Below are 18,651 nucleotides of genomic sequence, written 5' to 3'. Positions count from 1 at the left end.
CGGTTCTGAATTCAAACAGCCAATTCGCTACAGATCCTGTGCATCTTAATCTTTTGGATTAGCCTCCCATGAGAGACTTTGTCAAATGCCTTACTGAAATCCACGTAGCCAACATCCACTGCCCTTAGAAGTTAAAGTCTGTCCCGAGCCTTTGTGGCCCATCAGGCCAGTGCTTATGCCGGTTTCTGTGGCGTCAAGCGACTGAGAGTACGTCCCGGATAGTACGCCAGTCCATCGCAAGGTTAACCCCCAGCATTTTGCTGGTACCCATTTTCAGCTGGGTGGACTGGAGCAGTGTGTGGTTAAGACTCAAACCCACGACCTTCATATTGTGAGCCCAACGCCCTAACCACTTGGCCACGCGCCACATAACATCCACTGCCCTACCCTCATCAATCTCTCTCTCGTCATTTTGTCAGAAAATATCTGTTGATAAGGCATGACCTGATGTGCATCAGGCCACGCTGACTCTCCCTAATTAGGCCATGGGTTTCCAAATGCACATATATCCTATCCCGAAGAATTTTCTCCAGCAGTCTCCCGACATCTGACATTGGAACTTTAAAGTGGCTGCTACCTTAATTTTATTTTCCATTACTTTTGGGGCTGTGAACTTGAAAGGTTGACTATGGCTCTGTCGGCTTGTTGCTGCTGTTTGATTCACTTCCAATATCTGCACTTTGGTTTACAAGTTATGACGTTGCTTTAGCAATAGGTGGCACCATGCATCTTTAATGTGCAAATGTCTTGTGTGGATGAGCTTTGCATGTTTTACATGAAGCTACACTGAAGACAGTTTACATGTTATTATTTTAGACTTCAAGTATTGAGGCCTTCAAGATTAATGTAATTTCCAGTGCACAAGTGTAAAGGAGAACAAAATATTTGTTACTCCAGATCCAGTGCAGCACAAAGAAAATACAAGATAATGAACATGATAATAAAAATCCCAAATATAACTACATAAGATAGTTTATAAAATTGCTTGTATGTACAGTACATACAGCGGTGCCAGGTACAGGAGATAATGAAAACTGCCAACAGCTTTTGGCCATCTTCAGCGTAATGAAGATTATCTATAAATTACAAAAAGATGCAAAAAAGAAGGAACCAATGAGATTGGGTTCATAGACCTCACAGAAATTTGATGGTGGAGGGGAAAAAGGTATTCCTGAACTGTTGAGTGTGTCTCTTCAGGCTCCTGTACCGGCGCTCATGATAGAAATGAGAAGAGGGCATGTTCTATGTGGGCTGTCCTAACTGTTATTTTTGAGGCACAACAAATTTTACATTGTACAAGACAAAGATTTCTGACATTATTGGACAACATGTTATATGTTTTGTTTAACCTCAGCCGAGATGATTTCAATTATTGAAGTCATGATATTTTTGACACTAGATTTCCAGTTGTGCAAGAGGACTACTAAAGTGGTCTTGCAATTTCCTGATTTTGCTTCCCTTTGTCATTTGTCCTGCTTTTAAAAAGTGTCTCTGTGCACTGGCTTCTATAGATGGTTCTGCAATCTGACAATTTTAGTACAAACAAACATTTGCATGTTGCCCAAGTCTGAGCTACAAAATACCAGAGGTGGTTCATGAGAATGATTCTGGGAATGAGAGTGTTAATGTATGAGGAGCGATTGTTGGTTCTAGGCCTGTACTCACTGGAATCTAGATGAATGAAGGGGGATCTCGATGAAACCTACCGAATATTGAAAAGCCTAAATAGAGTGGATGTGGAGAGGATGTTTCTTATAGTGGGAGAGTCTAGGACCAGAGGGCACAGCCTCACAATAGAGTAACATCCATTTAGAACAGATGAGGGATTTCTTTAGCCAGAGGGTGGTGAATCTATGGAATTAATTGCCAGAGACAGTTGTGGAGGCCAAGTTATTGGATAGGTTTAAAGTGGAGGTTGATAGGTCCTTGATTAGTCAGGAAAATGGGGTTGAGAGGGATAATAAATCAGTCATGATGGAATGGCGAAACAGCCCAATGGGCTGAATGGCCTGATTCTGCTTGTGGTCTTGTATATCTAGCAAAATATAGTATGGACTAGGTGGGCTGAATGGCCTGTTCCTGCACTGTCATGCAGGAACAGGCCATTCAGCCCACCTAGTCCATACTATATTTTAACATTTATATTGTGCCTACACTAGTTTAAGAAAACTGGAGAAATAGCTGCCTAAATATTCTCTGTAATCGTCCTTCACCATGTTATGGTGTAATTGATGTATGATGTAACTTATCTCCATGATATGATGTCATTTATCTCTTGAGGTGATTGGAGGAAAGTTTAGTTGAGACCTCAAGTCTTTTTTTTTAAGTACGTGTGTGGAGGTAGACGCTGATACAGTAGGGGTGTTTGAGAGACTCTTTTGATAGGCAGATGGATGAAAGAAAAGCCAATGGGAAGAGTTTGTATCCACTAGTAACACGTATTATGGACAGGTAGAGGTTGTGTGGCAAAAGTTGAAGCCAAGATTGTTCAGAACAAACAGTTAAATTTCAGGAATAATCAAGACATCTTAAAATTAACGGAATGATTTCTGAGAAACGCACACAAAATGCTGTAGGAACTCAGCAGGTCCTGAAAAAAAAAACAGTTGACCTTTTGTCCTCAACTCAAAATGTCAACTGTTTATTCCTCTTTATAGGTGCTGCCTGATCTGCTGAGTTCCTCCAGCATTTTGTGTGTGTTGCTGTGGATTTGCAGCATCTGCAGAATCTCTTCTGAATGACTGAGGATATTAGTGAAGATTAAGCCACGAGTACACAGATCTAACTTTATCTCTCTCTTCAATTCAGCTGCACGAGCGGATGAAAAGAAAACTACAGGCTGGCGGCTCTCCTTTGAATGGAGATCAGCAAAACGGATTTGTAGATGGCAGCTATTCAGGGACCAAGAAGCTCCGACTGAATGGAGAAGATGCATCAGGGCTCCTAATGGTTAATGGGTCATCTAATGGCTTGCCACCAATGTCTCCACTCCACCAAAGGGACAAAGCATCTGCCATTGGGGATGGCGTCCAAGGTATTGCTAATCATCCTGTAGGTCTAGACAGCTTGAAGAAGGAATGTCTTCCAGATTCCAGTGTGCAGATAAATGGGAACTGTGATGGTGTTGATGGTTTCACTCTCATTAAAGAGCTTAAGCAGGAGCCTGTACTGGATTTAGCTTGTGTGAACCCGTCAGGCACCTCTCTCTCCCAGAACAACATGTTCCCTGACATTAATTTGAATGAACAGGAATGGCAGGAATTGTTTGATGAATTGAACCGTTCTGTGCCAGATCAAGATATTCAGGACCTTTTCAATGAGGATTTTGAGGAGAAGAAGGATATTGAACCTGCTTCGTCTGATCAGAACTCTTTGTCAGACAACATCATTGTCAAAACGGAGTTTTCTCCCTCCTCGTTTGAGCATGAACAGACAGAATCTCCGCAAGCCAGACCCTCTCCGTCAGGGCCTTCATTTACAAGTGTGTCTTTGGCATCTGTGAATACGGCTCCGTCAGTGTCCCAGGCTGTACAGTCTGCTGCAGGCCCCACTCCAGCTTGTGTGAGGCCTGTGTCCAGCGTTCTGTTGTCCGTGGAGCGGTCTCATGCCCAGCAACTCCAGCAGATGGCCGCTAATCAGAAGCAGAGAGCACAGCTCATGCAGAAACAACAGGCACAACACTCCTCGCCCAGCCAGGTGTCAAACTGGTCAGCTGCACCCACTCAGAGTCCTTTAAGTGGGCCCTTCAGCCTCGACAAGCCCAGCAGCCCCTCCATATACCAGCAGGACTTCAGTCCAAAACTCTCAATGGCCAGCATGCCACCAAAGAGCTCTGCAAAAGCTGCTGGTAACTACCTTCAGCCGAACCGCGTGGGTATGCTGAATCAACCACCTAACAACTTGGGCCAGAACTCGGCGAGCAGTCAGGCTCCACTGCTGAGCTATGCTAACACTAAACGGTTGACTCACTTTGAGCTGTCCGACAGTCAGAGGGCTGTGGCAGCAAACCAGAACAAAACGGCGATGTTTGCATACATGCAGCAGCAACAGCAGCAGGTTTCCCACCTCAGCGATGAGCAGAAGAGGATGCTGGTGATGAAACAGAAAGAGCTGCCACAGGCTGGCATGTCATACCGGCCCCATCTTCAGCACAACCAGGTAAGATGTTGATCTTCATTCCTGCTGTAAAATAACCTTTGAAGTCTTGCTTAGACTATAAGACATTAGAGCAGAATTAGACCATTCAGCCCGTCGAGTCTGTTCTGCCATTTCAGCATGGCTGATTTACCCTCCAGCCCATACTCCTGCCGCCTTCCTGTAACCGTTGACACCCATTTCTAATCAAGAACCTACATCCTCTGCTTTAAACATACTCAATAACTTGACCTCCACAGCCATCTGTGGCAATCAATTCCACAGATCCACATCTCTACAGCCTAGTGACATCTACCTCATTCCCATTCCAACTTGTCAGACCTTGGCCTCCCCTACTGCCAAGATGAGGCCACTTTCAGGTTGGAGGAACAACACCTCATATTCTGTTTGGGCAGCCTCCAACCTGATGGCATGACCATCAGTTTTATCAATTTCTGTTAATTTCTTCCCCCCCCCCAACCTCTTTTTAAAAGGTTTCAAAGGTACATTTAATGTCAGAGAAATATACATCCTGAAATGCATTTTCTTTGCAACCATCCACAAAAACAGAGTGCCCTAAAGAATGAATGACGGTTAAATGTTAAAACCCTAAAGCTCCCCCCGCAGCTCCCTTCCCTCCCATGCATAAGCGGCAGCAAGCAATGATCCCCTCCCTCCCCCACCGGCAACAAAAAGCATCGGTACCTGCCACCAAGCACTCAAATGTGAGCAAAGCAACAGTAAAGACACAGACTTGTAGTACTCCAAAGACTTCGTGTTTCACCTGGTATTCGGCATACCACAGGCTCTCTCTCTCCCTAATAAGGGAGAAAGAGGTGTCTCTGTATCACAGCGAGAGGGGAGACATAACAAACAACTGACTGGTTTATGATGTTAAGTCCATTGTACCGCTTTTTCCGAGCTCTGTGCCGAAAGTTCTCTGGTCTCTGGGCACATAGCCAAAGATCTTCCAGCTCTCACAACACACCGGTCTGTCGGGACATCGAACTTTGATCCACCTGTCTCCAGAGCCCTGAGATCCTAGGCCTCCAAAGGTGAGCCGAACTCCTAGGCCATGCCCTTGGCATGTCGGGTGATGGCCAGTCGTGACACCCCGAGCGCGGGTGCCATTCCTGCAAAGAACCTAAGTCAGCGTGTAACTCCAGGTCAGGGTCTTCAAAAGAACCCTGAAAGGGAAAAATATAGATATTAAAGATGGAAATAGAGCTGTTTCTGAAGATCCAAGCAAAGGAGTTGGCATTTAGCGCCATCTTGACTAAGATCCACCCTCCAGACTATTCCCCATCTATTTTTTTCCATTCCCCATCTAGTTCTCCTCTCACCTCTACTCTTCTCACCTACCCATCACCTCCCCTGGTGCCCCTTCTCCTTCCCTTTCTCCCATGGTCCACTGTCCATTCCTATCAGATTCTTTCTTCATCCTTTTACCTCTTCCACCGATCCCCTCCCGGATCCTTAATTCATCCCCCCCTTCACCCACTCACCTTCCCTTTCAACTGTCACCTGCCAGCTTGTATTTCTGCACCCCCGCCGCCCCAAAACCACCTTATTCTGGCCTCTGTCCCCTTCTTTTCCAAACCTGATGAAGGGTCTCCGCCTGAAATGTTGATTATTTCTCTTCATAGATGCTGCCTGACTTTCAGAGTTCCACTAATGTTGTGTGTGTGTGTGTCTGTTTGCAAGTTCCATTACCAGGTGTGGTGAATGAATAGCACTTGTCTAAAACAAAGGTACCATTCACTACCCATCCTCACTTCCCTTGCTTACAGATTTTAATAAGATCCATGGCATCTTCTCTTTTGTCTCTTAACTGTCCTGCTATATATTTGGGAAAAGAGTTTTTCATGTCACCTTCGTTCTCTGCCTGATCATTGAATATACAGCTATACAGCCCAGGAACAGATCCTTTGATCACAATATTGTGCCTGCCTAGCTACGTTAGTAATCATAAACATGAGATTCAGCAGATGCGGGATGTCTAGCTTTTCCCCAAATGTTAATGTAGATGCGGCCAGACTTGCTGAGTTCCTCCAGCATTTTGTCTCTGAGGCCCCTGCTGATAGGATTGATCAGGGTCAACCATGGATGTTGCACCCTAGCTGTCTCGATAGGCAAAACCAGGGCAGTACAATATGGAGAGCAAGCTGTTGCCCATGTAGCAAGCTCCCCTCTCCATGCATCCGATGAACCCAAGGGAACAACGGAAACTGATGTAGTTTGGCACCAGCTATATCATAGAAGTTGCCAGTCAGCATTGAACTCAACCTAGGATTGTCTTAGGGACTCCGGTCTGGATATTTCCCTTGGGTTTACTCCTGAAGCCTTCGCTGTGATTTGAGATCAGAGTTGTCCTTCTCCAAAATAAACTGAAAACCACAGCTGAAGAGTTCCATCTGCCCATAGTGACTTATTTTTAAGATGTCAGTAACCCATTTTCCCCATGCTCCTGTCAGTAGAAATGGTTCCGCTGGACTTAGTAGCTAAGCCACATGTGAAGGCCAGGAGCTGGACTCAGTTATCAGAGGCTATTTAAAGCGCACACACCATTGGGAGCATTTAATAGGTAGTAAAAGCTTATCCCCTTTACCGCGCTCATTATAACAACAACGAACCATTTTGTGTGTGTTACATTAGTAATCAAATGCCCAACGAAACTAGTTGTATTTACCTACACAATATCAATATTCCTCCAATTTTTGCATCTCCAATTGCCTATCTGAGATTTTCAAATGGCTCTATTGTATCTGCCTCCACCATCCAGTACAGTGCATTCCAGGCACCCACCACTCTCTGGGATTTAAAAAAAACTTGCCTCTCACATCGCCTTTGGACTTGACCCCTGTCACCTTAAATGTATGTCCTTTGATATCGAACATATTAACCCTGGGTTAAAAAAAGAAGTGTCTCTTAAATGTCCCTAATGTATCTGCCTCGACCCCCACCCTTGGCAAGATGTTCCACACACCCACCGCTCTCTGTGTAAAAGCCTACCTCTGTCCCTCTTTCTTGACTCACCCACTATTGGAAACATGCTCTCTACGTTCACTCTATCTAGGCCTTTCAGTATTCGATAGGTTTCAATTACATCCCCCTTCCCTCCCACCCACCCCCATCTAAACTCTTTCATTCCAACTGTTTCCTGTCATGAGGAACAGAAATGGGTAGGCCATCCACCCCTTGGCCATGACCTGTGATATATTGAAATTGTAGCTGATCTGAACTGATCTCACAACATTTATATAGAGTCATAGAACATTACAGCACAGAAACAGGCCCTTTGGCTCATCTAGTCTGTGCTGAATTATTATTCTGCCTTGTCCCATTGACCTGCACCCGGACCTGAGCCCTCCATACTCCTCCCATCCACGTACTGATCCAAATGTTAAATGTCGAAGTCAAACCGACATCCACCTTTTTCACTGGCATCTTGTTCTACACACTCAACCCACTGAGTGAAGAAGTTCAAATTTAATTGTCATTCAACCATACATGTGTGCAGCTAAATGAAAGTGTTCCCTTGGGGCAAGGTGCAAAACAGTACTTGCAGTCGCATAAATCACATTCACATGCAATTACAAACAAATATTAGCACAAGTCCCTGAGTGGCATGGCCTGAATATTAATGTTCCCTGTAAACCTTTCACCCTTAACCCTTGAACTCTATTTCTAGTCTCACCCAACCTCGGTGGAAGAACCTTGCTTGTATTTACCCTATCTATACTCCTCATAATTTTTTATACCTTTATCAAATCTCCTCTCATTCTCCTACGCTCTAGGAAATATAGTCCTAACTCAACCCTTTCTTCACAAACACTTAATTTCTCTGTAGTCCAAAAATTTGAGATTAAAGACCACCTTTACTTGTTACATGTACATTGAAACATTAAAACAATGAAATGCATCATTTTGCGGAAATGGCCAACACTGTCTGCGGATGTGCTGTGGGCCGCGCACAAGCGTCACTGTGCTTCTAGTGCCAGCATAGCATGCTCACGACACTAAACCTAACCCGCACATTTTTGGAATGTGTGGAGGAAACTGGAGCACCTGGAGGAAGCCCATGTGGTCACAGCTAGAATACAGAAACTTCTTACTGACAGTGGCAGGAATTGATCCCTAATCTGTAATCACCGGTGCTGCGAAGCGATTGTGCAATGTTACTGTGCCACTTGTGATGATCTAGCACAACTTTCTGGTTTGGTGAATTGTAGACAATCAGAACCCGCAGAGAAGAAACTCCTCCTTGTCCCAGTATATTAAACCCTCACTTCTGGATTTCAGCATCCAGGGTCGGCGTCCACATTGCATCCACACTTTCAGATCCTTCAGAATAATTTATTGGTTTCAATAAGATTATTTCCTCACTGAATCTCCTCTCCACCACAGTGCAAGAAGCAGACGGTCCAGTGTCAGGTGTCACCAGGCCAATGTTTTATACAAGCTTGCTAAGAAAGCCTGTTCTGTATATTTCAGCCCCCTTTAGTTCTTCAACGTTTGGAAGAGCCACATTGCCTCGTACTTCATCTGTATTTACAAATCAAACCTACATCAGATTGTTGATGTATTTTCTGCCTTTTACACAACTCTTCTGCCTTCCATTAATTAATTTCAAACTCTTCCAAGGGTTTAGAGATGACAGGCGTAGATTAAGTTAGAGACAAGCTAGAGACTTTTCCCAAGGTGGGTATGGCTAATACGAGAGGGCATTGTTTTAAGGTGATTGGAGAAGAGTAGAGAGGGGATGTCAGAGGTAAGATTTTATTTTTATACTGAGTGGTGGGTGCTGCGTATGTACTGCCAGGGCTGGTGACAGAGGCAGGTACAATGGGAACATTTAAGAGACCCTTAGATAGGCACATGGATGATAGGAAAAATAAAAGGCGATGTAGAAGGAAAGGGTTAGATTGAACTTAGAGAAAGTTAAAGGTTGGCACAAGACCTTGGACCAAAGAGCCGGTACTGTGCTGTAATGTTCAGTGTAAAACCCCACCACCAAATGGGTTGTTGGCAGCTTCATGGTCTAGTCCACCTGTGGTCCAGTCCCTATCTGTACCACCCCCACGGACTCAGGATAAAGAGGACCAGGGTGACAGATGCTTTGCACCTGGTCAATGGACTATTCTGATTAGACAGGAACCAACTTGTGTTTGAAAGTGAAGTACAGGTCGACCTTCACTAATCCGACTACCTGTAATCTGGTTCCTTCGATAATACGGCACTGATTATGCTTAATGTGATCCTTCTGTAATTCACTAATCCGGCACTCCTCAGGTCCCAGTGGTGCCGGATTAGTGAAGGTCGGCCTGTATAAACACAGGACTGGACCACTCAGGCTAAAGTCAGGCATCTACTTCCGGGGTGCCTCGGCGTAACTCGAGTAGCAACAGTACTCTTAATGGATACGATTAAATATTCCCGTTTCAGCCTGATACAGCTAAAAAGTACAACTGCTTCCAAGATCAGTACAGTCAGCAAAGATGTCTTAATGCATTTAAACAAACTATCGCTGCTTAAAGCCAACAGAAACAACACCAATTGTGGTTGGAAGTGCCCACAGCGAAAACCTCAGAAGAAGCGTGGGCGAAGATCAGGATTACTAGTGCATTTAAGGAAACGGGGTATTAAACTCCCTACACCGACTATCTTGCTGGTGAATGTACAATCTCTGGTGAATAAAATCGATGATCTCAGAGCCAGTGTGCTGAATCAGAGGGACGTTAGGACTGCGTGTGTCCTTTGTTTCACGGAATCCAGATTAACTCCTTCCATACCGGATGCAGCAATTCAGATCGATGGGTTTACTATACACCATCAGGATGGATCTATAGAGTCTCTCAAAAGCAGAAGTGGAGGTCGTGATCAACTCTTGGTGCACAAATATATCAGTGCTGTCTCCCATTTCTGCTCACCAGACCTGGAATATCTAGCAGTAAAGTGCCACCCTTTTTACCTACCACGGGAGTTCTCTGGGGTCATTTTGGTAGCAGTTTACATTCCACCTCAGGCCAATGTCAAGCAGGCTTTAGATGATCTGAGTAATGGGATCAACATGCACGAAACAGCGCAGCCTGAAGCCTTCACCATCATTTTGGGGGATTTTAACCAGGCCAGTCTGGAAAAAAAGAATCACTAAGCAATTACCATCAACAGATCACTTGCAATACCAGAGGGACCAACGCACTGGACCATTGTTACACCACCATCAGGAATGCCTACTGTGCTATACCACGCCCTCACTTCAAGAAGTCTGATCACCTGGCTGTATTTCTACTCCCTGAGTATAGGCAGAAATGGAAGACTGCAGCACCAGCAGTGAGGACCAAGAAGATATGGATAAGGGAAGCACAGGAGCGCTTACAGGACTGCTTTGAATCGGTGGACTGGACTGTATTCAGGGATTTATCTTTGAATCTGCCGTTGTTACCAACTTCATTAAAACCTGTGTGGATGAGTGTGTGTTTACAAAGACTTACTGTACATTCCCACACCAAAAGCTGTGGATGAACCAGGAGGTACGTCATCTGCTGAAGGCTAGACCTTTGGCATTCAAGTCTGGCGACCCAGGCCTGTACCAGAAAACCAGGTATGATTTGAGGAGGGCTATTTCACGGATGAAGAGACAATTTCGAATGAGGTTGGAGGTGACATCAGATGCACGGCAGCTCTGGCAGGGACTGCAAGACATTACTTCCTGCAAAGCGAAACCCAGTGGTATGAATAGCAGCGATGCTTCACTACCACGCTTTGAAAGGGAGAACACAACCACAGCTGTGAAGATCCCTGCTGCACCTGATGACCCAGTGATCTCCATTTCAGAGGCCGATGTTAGACTGTCTTTAAAGGGAGTGAACTCTCGCAAGGCAGAAGGTCCAGTTGGAGTACCTGGTAAGGCTCTGAAAACCTGTGCCAACCAACTAGCGGGAATATTCAAGGATATTTTCAACCTCTCACTGCTAAGGGCAGAAGTTCCCACTTGCTTCAAAAAGGCAACAATTATACCAGTGCCAAAGAAGAATAATTTGAGCTGCCTTAATGACTATCACCTGGTAGCACTTACATCAACAGTGATGAAATGCTTTGAGAAGTTGGTCATGACTAGACTGAACTCCTGCCTCAGCAAGGACCAGACCCATTGCAGTTTGCCTATTGCCACAATAGGTCAACGGCAGACGCAATCTCAAGGGGAGACATGCCATCTTGGACAATGTCTCCCATCCACTACATAATGTACTGGGTGGGCACAGGAGTACATTCAGCCAGAGACTCATTCCACCGAGATGCAACACAGAGCGTCACAGGAAGTCATTCCTGCCTGTGGCCATCAAACTTTACAACTCCTCCCTTGGATGGTCAGACACCCTGAGCCAATAGGCTGGTCCTGGACTTATTTCCTGGCATAATTTACATATTACTATTTAACTATTTATGGTTTTATTACTGTTTAATTATTTATGGTGCAACTGTAATGAAAACCAATTTCCCTCGGGATCAATAAAGTATGACTATGACTATGGCTCTCCACACAGCTTTAGACCACCTGGACAACACAAACACCGATGTCAGGATGCTGTTCATTGACTATAGCTCAGCACTTAATAACATCATTCCCACAATCCTGATTGAGAAGTTGCAGAACCTGGGCTTCTGTACCTCCCTCTGCAATTGGATCCTCGAGTTCCTAACCGGAAGACTATAATCTGTGCAGATCAGTGATAACATATCCTCCTTGCTGACGATCAACACTGGTGCACCTCAGGTGTGTGCTCAGCCCACTGCTCTACTCTCTGTATACACATGACTATGTGGCTAGGCATAGCTCAAATACCATCTATAAATTTGCTGACGATACAATCATTGTTGGTAGAATCTCAGGTGGTGTCAAGAGGGCGTACAGGAGTGAGATATGCCAACTAGTGGAATGGTGCTGCAGCAACAACCTGGCACTCAACGTCAGTAAGACGAAAGAGCTGATTGTGGACTTCAGGACCAGACGAAGGAACACATACCAAACCTCATAGAGGGATCAGAAGTGAAGAGAGTGAGCAGCTTCAAGTTCCTCAGTGCCAAGATCTCTGAGTATCTAATGTTATGTGGTCGGCAACCATGAATATATCATTGAGTCAGGATTTTATAAACAAACAAACACTTATTAATCTTTGCTCAGCAATAGCGAAAAAAAAATTCAAACGACTAACTTAACCCAGTTAACTGCTATACGGCAACTCTGGGATGGTTCTTAAAATGGTAAATTCGAACACAATTCTTAAAGTGGTAAATTCGAAAGTCCAAGTGATTTACACAGTCAATAAGGAGAGACTTCTCTGGAAACGGATTTCATCAAAGACGAGATGTTACTGCTGATTCTCCAAAGGATTCACGACGAAGGAAATAAAACGGCTTAAAGGAACTGACCTTTTCCTGGCAAGTGAACGCTGCACAAACTTCCCTGCTTTTGCAGGAGTTATCTCAGATACAGGTCACTATTTCTGAAAGAAGACTTAATAAGGTCGATCCTTTATAAAACCGCCGAACGACTCCAATTTTATTCAATCCTTCAGGTTCCTGTACTTTAGTAAGGTCTTCACTCTCCAATACTGCTGTAAAGGTAAATCAAAGATACACCAAAAAAAACTGCCAACGATTGGCGAAACTGCCGGCACAACGATTCTGTACCTTACAATAGAAAGTAAAACTCTGTTTTAAAACAAAACTGCATCATGAGACAAACACGCAGCATAACGGAGTAACTAATGAAGCAAACAACTCAATTGAAACTAACTGCATCATACCAGGGGTTTCCCTTTTATTACCTGTTGTGAACCTGTCATCACGTGACCTCACATCGGTGGGAAAATTACATCATCCCACCATTACATCATGGTCATAAGACAGTCACAAGATACCCACGGAGTATGTAACACTAACCTGGTCTCAACATATTGATGTAGTTATAAAGAAGGCAAGACAGCGGCTGTACTTTATTTGGAGTTTGAAGAGATTTGGCATGTCAACAAACACACTCAGAAACCTCTGTAGTTGTACTGTGGAGAGCATTCTGACAGGCTGCATCACTGTCTGGTATGGAGGGGGGAGGGGGGCTACTGCACAGGACCGAAAGAGACTGCAGAGGGTTGTAAATCTAGTCAGCTCCATCTTGGGTACTAGCCTACAAAGTACCCAGGACATCTTCAGGGAGCTGTGTCTCAGAAAGGCAGTGTCTATTATTAAGGGCCTCCAGCACCCAGGGCATGATATTTTCTCATTGTTACCATCAGGTAGGAGGTACAGAAGCTTGAAGGCACACACTCAGCGATTCAGGAACAGCTTCTTCCCCTCTGCCATCCGATTCCTAAATGGACATTGAATCTTTGGACACTACCTCACTTTTTTTTAAATATACAGTATTTCTGTTTTTGCACATTTTTAAAATCTATTCAATATACGTAATTGATTTACTTGTTTATTATTATGTTTTATTTTATTTATTATTACTCTCTCTCTGCTAGATTATGTATCGCATTGAACTGCTGCTGCTAAGTTAACAAATTTCATGTCACATGCCTGTGATAATAAACCTGATCAAAGTTGCTGGTGAACGCAGCAGGCCAGGCAGCATCTCTAGGAGGAGGTACAGTCGACATCTCGGCCTGAAATGTCGACTGTACCTCCTCCTAGAGATGCTGCCTGGCCTGCTGCGTTCACCAGCAACTTTGATGTGTATTGCTTGAATTTCCAGCATCTGCAGAATTCCTCGTGTTTGCGATAATAAACCTGATTCTGATTCTGAAGAATAAAGACTGTTTAATGTTTTTTCCAGTACACATCTGTAAAGGAGAATGAAATCATTTTTACTCTGGATCCGATGCAGTACAAAAAAACACAAGATAAAGAACACAATAATAATGAAAACACAATAAATATAAATAAGATAGCTTGCATACATTGATTGTCCATAAAATGATGCTAGGCACAGGAGTGTCTACATAAGGTGACTGACAGGAAATGATAAAGTAGTGGTGGTTGGGGAGTGGAGGGGTGGGTTAGTGGGTGGGGGTGTTGATCAGCCTTACTGCTTGGGGAAAGGCACTGTTTTTGAGTCTGGTGGTCCTGGCATGGATGCTACATAGCCTCCTCCCTGATAGAAATGGGACAAACAGTCCATTAACAGGGTGGGTGGGGTCCTTACGATGTCACTGGCCCTTTTCTGGCACCTTTCTAGTCCTGAATGGTAAGTTTATGGTCTGTATGTAATAATAAAATAATTTTTGCTTCTGTTTTTAAATAGGATCAAAGTGGCGGGAATGTCACCAGGACGCAGAACCCTGTCCAGGGATCAGGTGCAGGGACTCAGCCTCCCCCAGTGTCCATCGCTGGCAGTCACGGAGGTGCCAGTTATCTTAGTGGCCAACAGCAGGCTGTGGCCATAAAGCAACAGCAGATGCTGGTCGATCAGCAAGTGCAACGAGACCAGCGCATCCAGCTAATGGAACAGCAGAAGCAACAATACCTGCAAAGACAGCAGCAGATGATGGCGGAGAGGGTACGTAACGTAGAACAGTGCAGTATATGCCCTTTGACCCACAATGTTGTGCCAGCCTTTTAGTCTACTCCATAATCAGTCTGATCCTTCCCTCCTATATCTTCCTCAAGCCCATCAGTCATGCTGGGGCTTAAGCCACCCACAGCACCTCTTTGAGTCCTCAGTCTTTCCAGGTGTAGCCCATTGAAGATCCTTCCTGTCCCAGGGATGAGGTCTTGAGAGTTTCTGTTGGTATTTCTGTAACACTGAATATTTTAATGGGATGGAGTTGCTAGCTCTATGCCCATTCCTCCTCCTTTCACAGCAAAGCTTGGGACTGTCCATGGTAGAGTTTCCCTCCTACAAAGGCCTCCATTTTTCTTTCATCCATGTGCCTATCTAAGAGTCTCTTGAATGTCTCTAATGTATCAAGAATTATGAAACACTACAGCACAGAAGCAGGCCCCTGGGCCCATTGAATCCATGCCAGCCTAGTCTTCTGCCTAGTCCCATCCACACATACCTTGACCATAGCCCTGCATGCCCCTCCCCTCCATGTAGTTATCCAATCTTCTCTTAAATGTTGCAATTGAACCTTCATCCACCACGTCAGCTGGCAGCTCACTCTACACTCTCACCAACCTCTGATGTGGGATGGATCGCAAATGTATTCTGCTGGTACGGACATTGTAGTATAATGTTCATCTGTGGGGATTTTATGTAAATTATTTAGAGATACAGCACAGAACAGGCCCTTCCAGCCCAATGAGTTGCCTGGCAACTCACCAATTCAACACCAGCCTATTTGCAGGACAATTTGCGATGACCAATTAATCTACTAACCAGTATATCTTTAGACTGTGGGAGGAAACCAGAGCAGCTGGAGAAAACTCTTATGATTACAGGGAGGACATACAAACTACTTACAGAGAAAGACCACAATTAATTTTGAACTCCAATGCCCTAAGCTTCAATAGTGTCACGCTTACTGCGACACTACCCTGGTGCCTAAATCCCCTTCCTGTTGACCGCTTTAGAGTGTGAAATCACTTCGTGCAAGGGTGTGGAAGAGAGATAACTCCGTCTCTCGCTAGCTTTCAAATCTGCAGTGATCGAACTGGAGTTTTTCAGAACTGATTATCAAACAAAGAGTTGTCAGAACTTGAAGCAGAAGTTAATAAAATACAGAAAATTGAGGTAATGCCCGGAAAAGTGTGAAGTGATTCACTTTGGAAAGGCGAACACAGGGTTAATGGCAGGATTCCTAACAGTGGAAGAACAGAAGGATCTTGGGATCCTTGTGGCCCACGTCCATAGATCCCTCAGAGTTGCCGCACAGTTGATAGAGTGGTTAAGAAGGCATGTGGTGTTTTGGCCTTCATTAGTTGGGGAATTGAGTTGGAGTTGAAGGTAATACTGCAGCTCTATAAAACCTTGGTGAGACTTCACTTGGAGTATTGTGTTCAGTTCTGTGCTACAAGTTCATCTACCTTATTCCATATACTGTGCATTGAAATATAACACATTCAGTCCTGTATTCATCACCCTTTTTGATTTTGTACCCCGTTTTACATTGCAACTCATTCAGCTGACTGCAGTTTTGCCCTTTTATCAGCCTTTTTGCTAGCAGTATCATTACACATTGCCTCTGTTATAAATCAACTACCTCATCCTCAGTATTAGCACTTCAGTTCCCACCCCCCGCCAAATCAGTTTAAACCCTCCTGTACAGCTCTAGCCCATATGCCCACAAGGATTTTAGTCTGCCTTGGGTTCAGATTTAACATGTATAGGTCATGCCTTCTTCTCAGAAGATAACCCTATGATCTATAAATCTGAACCTCTGCACCAGTTCCTTAGGCATGTACCCATCTGTCACATGTTCCTATTCTTGTCCTCGCTGGCACATGGCACAGGCAGCAATCCAGAGATGACTACCCTGGAGACCTACTTTTCAGCTTTCTACCTGGGTCCCTAAGATCTTTCTGCAGGACCACCTCGCCTATGTCATTGGTGCCAAGAATTTTGGCTGTTCTCCTGCCCCCTTTGGAATACCGTGGACTCAGTCGGGGTGGGGAGGGGGACTTCCTTAATCAGTGTCTCCATCGCATCCACAGAACCTCACCTCCAGTCCTCTAATTTTGAAATCTCTTATCATTACTGCAGTACTCTTCATCTCTTTTCTCTTCTCAGCCACAGTGCCAGACTCGATGCCAGAGACCTGGTCACTGTGGATCCCCCTGGTAGGTCATCCCATTCAACAGTATCCAAAGTGATAGTCTTATTGAGGGAACCGGCCACAGGGATACTCTGCACTGTCTGCCTATTCCCCTTCCTTTTTCTGACAGTCACCCAGTTACAGTGCCTATAAAAAGTATTTCCCCCCGCCCCCCCCCCCACCCCTTGGAAGTCTTATGGTCTTGTGTTTCCAATGGTGGAAGAGTCTAGGACCCGAGGACACAACCTCAGAATAGGGGGGATCCCTTTGAAGCATAGATGAGGAGAAATTTCTTTAGCCAGAGGTTGGTGAATCCATGGGATTCATTGCCATTTGGAGGCTGTCACTAAGTATATTTAAAGCACAGGTTGATAAGTTCTTGATTAGAAAGGGGGCCAAAGATAATGGAGAGAAGGCAAGAGAATGGGGTTGAGAGGGTAATAAATCAGCCATGATGGAATGGCAGAGCAGAGTCAATGGGCTGAATGGCCTAATTCTGCTCTTATGTCTTTTGGTCTAGTGGTCTCTGGTAGGTGGGTTTGATGACAGTATCCATTTTGCTACTTGGTAGACAGGGCGTTTGGTTAAGAGCAAGTTAGGGGATTGGGAAAACGTGGTCAATGTTGCTTCAGCAGGTAGTGATGACGATCTGGTGTGGAGGGGGAGAGGGTGAAAGGAAAGCCCATGTGGTCTGAAGGGCCAGTTCTTGTGCTGTACTGTTCTGTCCTGTGCAACTCTGTTTGGTGTCTCTGAACCAAATACAGCATCAGATGCGTCAAATATCACTGCTGTTCCCCTTTCAGGAGAAGCAGAGGAAACACCAGGAGCAGCAGTTACAGAGGCATCTGAGCCGGCCCCCACCTCAGTACCAAGATCAGCAGCAAAATCCGTACCATGTCGAGCAGGCCAGCCAGTTTCAGGGTAAGTACAGTATCCATATTCCATCTTGAACCAAAACCAGGTTTATTATCTCTGACATCCACTCAGTGACCACTTTATTAGGTACACCTATACACCTTGTTATTGCAAATATCTAATCAGCCAATCATGTAGCAGCAACTCAGTGCATAAAAGCATGCAGACATGGTCAAGAGGTTCATTTGCTGTTCAGACCAAAGATCAGAATGGAGAAGAAATGTAATCTAAGAGACTTTGAACGTGGTATTTTTGGTGCCAGACAGAGTGGTTTGAATATCTCAGTCTTCTGATCACTTGGGAATTTCATGCACAACGGTCTCCTAGAGTTTACAGAGAGTGGTGCAAAGAGCAAAAAAAAAATCCAGTGAGTGGCATTTCTGAGGGAGAAAGCACCTTGTTAATGAGAGAGGTCAGAGGAGAATGGCCAGACTGGTTCAAGCTGACAGGAAGGTGACAGGAACTCAGATAACCACACGTTTCAACATTGGTGTGCAGGAGAACATCTCTGAATGCACGACATGTCGAGCCTTGAAGTGGGTGGGCTACAGCAGCAGAAGACCACAGATATACATTCAGTATTTTTCTATTTTTTATTTGGATCTCCCCCTCCCCCTCCCTCTTACTAGCTCTTCTTTCAGTTAGTCCCTTCCTACAGATGCTGCCTGGCCTGCTGTGTTCACCAGCAACTTTGATGTGTGTTGCTTGAATTTCTAGCATCTGCAGATTTCCTCATGTTTGCGACACACATTCAGTGCCCACTTTATTAGGTACAGGGGGTACTTAATAAAGTAGCCACTGAATGTCATGAAACTTGTTTTGCTGAAACAGCATGGTGCAATAT

The 18,651-nt window shown here is 44.7% G+C and overlaps 1 protein-coding gene across 1 annotated transcript in view; it reads left to right on the top strand.

The window, feature by feature from the left end:
* Positions 1-18,651, top strand: part of maml1 (mastermind-like transcriptional coactivator 1) — a 94,482-nt gene that overhangs the window by 59,471 nt on the left and 16,360 nt on the right. The window contains exons 2-4 of the mRNA XM_063053063.1: positions 2,809-4,158; positions 14,441-14,695; positions 17,696-17,813. Of these exons, the coding sequence (XP_062909133.1) occupies positions 2,809-4,158; positions 14,441-14,695; positions 17,696-17,813 (1,723 nt within the window). The remainder of the gene's footprint in view (positions 1-2,808; positions 4,159-14,440; positions 14,696-17,695; positions 17,814-18,651) is intronic.

The sequence above is a fragment of the Mobula hypostoma genome, chromosome 7 (assembly GCF_963921235.1).
Source record: "Mobula hypostoma chromosome 7, sMobHyp1.1, whole genome shotgun sequence".
NCBI classification, from domain to species: Eukaryota; Metazoa; Chordata; class Chondrichthyes; order Myliobatiformes; family Myliobatidae; genus Mobula; species Mobula hypostoma.
This window is presented reverse-complemented; position numbering and strand designations above follow the sequence as displayed.